Genomic DNA, 4,133 nt, shown 5'->3' on the forward strand with positions numbered 1-4,133 from the left:
TCGCGCTGCCGCTGCGGGAGGCCCCATTAGCTAAAGTGGTACTTCAGGTTAAGAATGGACCTCCAGAATGAATTAAGTTCTCAACCTGAGGTACCACTGTAATTGCTATTGATTCTAAGCTCCCCCTTGTGGAATTTGTGTGTAAATATATTAACATGTTAACCAACCGCCATGATGCAACCCAACCATCTAGAGCAGGCACGTCCAACTCCCACGAGACTGTGATCTACTCACAGTATAAAAAAACTTGCAGTGATCTACCCATTGCTATTGGAGGATGGACCAAAGTTGCTGAGCTTTTTTTAGGAGCCAAAGGTTTTTTTGTGGGGGTTACAAATCACCAGGGGACAAAAGATAAACCAGGAACACCCCGCGATCGACCAGTAAGTCACAATTGACCTGTTGGACATTTCTTTTATCTGGAACACCCAAATCATATATGCTCAAAGCAAACTCAGTCTCATTATGTTGCCAAAACCGCACTGCACACATGCAAGAGGGAGACACCAGCAGGTTAAGGGGGACGCCAAAATTAGCAGAAGTGCAAAAGATCATTAATGAGAGAACTGCTAAAAAGAATTTTATTTAAAAACAGCACAGTACGTACCTGCTGAGCATACATAGCGGCCAGTGAACAATGAGTGTCTTTTGGAGGGAGGAAATGGAAAACAGGGGAATTGCGAAATGAAATATCCTGGGGAAAGACTTGTCTTAATGGATGGAAACCTCAACAGTTGCAGTCCAGGCTGTGGCATTTTGTCGTAAGGTCTCCCTTGGAGCCACCCCCATTCCTCTCTAACACTTCCAGCACTGCAGCAGATGAGTGAAGAAGTCTTCAGTTGTGCCTGTAATTGGGCCACTTGGAAATTTCCGAACGGATCGGCTCTCCGGGAGAAACAAGATTGCTGACGTCGCTGTGGGCTACTACGAGGTAATCTGGAGACAGGTACCCAACCTTGACAGAGAAGTCAAGCAGGCACTTCAAAGCTTTCCATGCCGCTTGGTTGGGAGACCTCTCTGGAAGAGAAAAGGATGGTGACTTGAGACTCCAGAGTTTTTACAAACACACCCATTAGCTATGCATATATATATAATTTTTAGGAGCATAAGAAGAGCTCGCTGGATCAGGCCACATGCCCACCTGGACCAGCATTCTGTTCTCACATTGGCCAACCAGATTTTCCTGAGAAGCCACTGGTCTGATCCAGCAGGGTTCTAAGTCCATTTTCCAGCATCCTATTTCACCATAGCTAGCCAGATGTCTCTGGTTAGTCCAGAGGCTGAAAACGAGTGCTATAGCGCTCTCCAACTCTTGTTTCCCATTGACCGGAGGTGGACCACAGACATAGCTGTTGATAGCTTTATTCTCCATGAATCTGCTTAATCTCCTTTTCGACAAAGGGACTCAATAGATCTATGTGAATGGACTCAACGCTCTAGAACATTCTAGCATGTCTCCGCCCATGCGCCATGTTTTCAGAGCACACACCTGGAGGGCAGGTGGGGTGTTGCATCAAAGCATACAGTGGTACCTCAGGTTACATGCGATTCAGGCTACATATGCTTCAGGTTACAGACTCTGCTAACCCAGAAATATTACCTCAGGTTAAGAACTTTGCTTCAGGATGAGAACAGAAATCGTGCTCCGGTGGCGCGGCGGCAGCAGGAGGCCCCATTAGCTAAAGTGGTGCTTCAGGTTAAGAACAGATTCAGGTTAAGAATGGACCTCCGGAACAAATTAAGTTCTTAACCCAAGGTACCACTGTACTTCAGTTTCTTCTGTGAAACAAAAACTGGAGAGTATTCACTTCTAAAAGATTGCTCTGTAGCAAGCTGACTCTTTCACACACATCCAGGCCCAATTTAGGAATGTGTCACAGAGCAACCTTTGACTTCAGAGGACCAACACCCTCCCCTTCAGTACAAAGCAAACTGTGTTCCCTTGAGAACCTCCCAAGAGTGGCATTCATCCAAAGATGCCTCTGCACCATCCCATACAAAGCATGCAGTCCAAAGGGTGAGGTCATAAGTGAACATAAGCCTGGCTGCTGGATCAACCCAATGGCCCCATCTAGTCCAGCATTCTGTTCTCACAGTGGCCAACCAGATGTTTCCATGGGAAGCCTGCAAGCAGGACAACAGCAACTCCCCCCGATTCTAGATTCCCAGCAACTGGTTTTGAGAAGCTTACAGCCTCCAACAGGGGTAAAACATAGAATAGAATAGAATAGAATTTTATTATTATGGTCACAGACCAGTTCCAGGTCACTTATAATATCAGGAAACTCATAAAACACAACAGGAATACATTAAATTGCAATTGGGTATAACAGAGACAATTCAGATATAGTGGCAGTTAAAAAAACTTATTAAATCTTGATCACTAAAATATAACCTAAAATTATCATTTAAAACCTTAATCATTTTGGTAGTACAGCTTGTTCCCTAAGTTTTATGGCAGCCGCACCAAATTTGGCCACCCTTAGCATGATCTCTAGATCCTTGTCCTCTACCAGGAGTTTTAAACATTGAAATTTGGACCCATTTGGAGATTTTTGTGTAACAGAAATGATAAATACCGAGCGTATATCCCCATGGAAACGGCAGCGTAACAAGACATGAGAGACAGTTTCTACCTCCATCAAGCCGCAGGGGCAGATTCATTCCGCGTATGGTTTACCTTCAAATCTGCCCTGCAATAAAGCAGATGGCAGCACGTTGAATCTAGCGAGGGTAAATGACCGTCTCTATTTGGGTATTTGTAATTTTGACAGATAATTTGCTGGGGTGAATCCTCTCCCATTATCTTTTATTGCTGGGTGTTTATTCATCTCACTCACGTGGCATTGCAGTTCCACATCCTAATTTTTTTGGCGGATTATTGCTGTAGCTTTCTCATAATTTCTCATAATTATTGCTCTAGCTTTTTCATGCAATCATAGAATCATAGAGTTGGAAGAGACCACAAGGGCCATCGAGTCCAACCCCCAACCAAGCAGGAAACACCATCAGAGCACTCCTGACATATGGTTGTCAAGCCTCTGCTTCAAGACCTCCAAAGAAGGAGACTCCACCACACTCCTTGGCAGCAAATTCCACTGTCGAACAGCTCTTACTGTCAGGAAGTTCTTCCTAATGTTTAGGTGGAATCTTCTTTCTTGTAGTTTGGATCCATTGCTCCGTGTCCGCTTCTCTGGAGCAGCAGAAAACAACCTTTCTCCCTCCTCTATGTGACATCCTTTTATATATTTGAACATGGCTATCATATCACCCCTTAACCTCCTCTTCTCCAGGCTAAATATGCCCAGCTCCCTTAGCCGTTCCTCATAAGACATCGTTTCCAGGCCTATGACCATTTTGGTTGCCCTCCTCTGGACACGTTCCAGTTTGTCAGTGTCCTTCTTGAACTGTGGTGCCCAGAACTGGACACAGTACTCCAGGTGAGGTCTGACCAGAGCAGAATACAGTGGCTTTGGGGAACCATGGTTCGGATGATCACTGGGCTATCATCAGGGCCACTTGCTGGTTCTGAATGTGTTTTTGATTAGTTTGCTTTTATTTTTTTGCTTTTTGTAATGATGCTTAGGGTAAAGGTGGGATATGAAATACAGTGGTACCTCAGGTTAAGAACTTAATTCATTCTGGAGGTCCATTCTTAACCTGAAACTGTTCTTAACCTGAGGTACCACTTTAGCTAATGGGGCCTTTTACCATTTTGGTTGCCCTCCTCTGGACACGTTCCAGTTTGTCAGTGTCCTTCTTGAACTGTGGTGCCCAGAACTGGACACAGTACTCCAGGTGAGGTCTGACCAGAGCAGAATACAGTGGCACTATTACTTCCCTTGATCTAGATGCTATACTCCTATTGATGCAGCCCAGAATTGCATTGGCTTTTTTAGCTGCCGCGTCACACTGTTGGCTCATGTCAAGTTTGTGGTCAACCAAGACTCCTAGATCCTTTTCACATGTACTGCTCTCAAGCCAGGTGTCACCCATCTTGTATTTGTGCCTCTCATTTTGTTTGCCCAAGTGCAATACTTTACATTTCCCCCTGTTAAAATTCATCTTGTTTGTTTTGGCCCAGTTCTCTAATCTGTCAAGGTCGTTTTGAAGTGTGATCCTGTCCTCTGGGG

At 44.8% G+C, this 4,133-nt stretch overlaps 1 protein-coding gene across 1 annotated transcript in view; it reads right to left on the reverse strand.

The window, feature by feature from the left end:
- Positions 1 to 564: 564 nt before the first annotated feature.
- The window catches only part of LOC309358651 (peptidoglycan recognition protein 3-like), a 29,970-nt gene continuing 26,401 nt past the window's right edge, over positions 565 to 4,133 (reverse strand). Inside the window, exon 5 of the mRNA XM_081892021.1 lies at positions 565 to 1,017. Within this exon, the coding sequence (XP_081748147.1) occupies positions 836 to 1,017 (182 nt within the window). The 3' untranslated portion in view covers positions 565 to 835. The remainder of the gene's footprint in view (positions 1,018 to 4,133) is intronic.

This window comes from Podarcis melisellensis, assembly GCF_964234715.1.
Source record: "Podarcis melisellensis genome assembly, chromosome: 16".
Lineage (NCBI taxonomy): Eukaryota > Metazoa > Chordata > Lepidosauria > Squamata > Lacertidae > Podarcis > Podarcis melisellensis.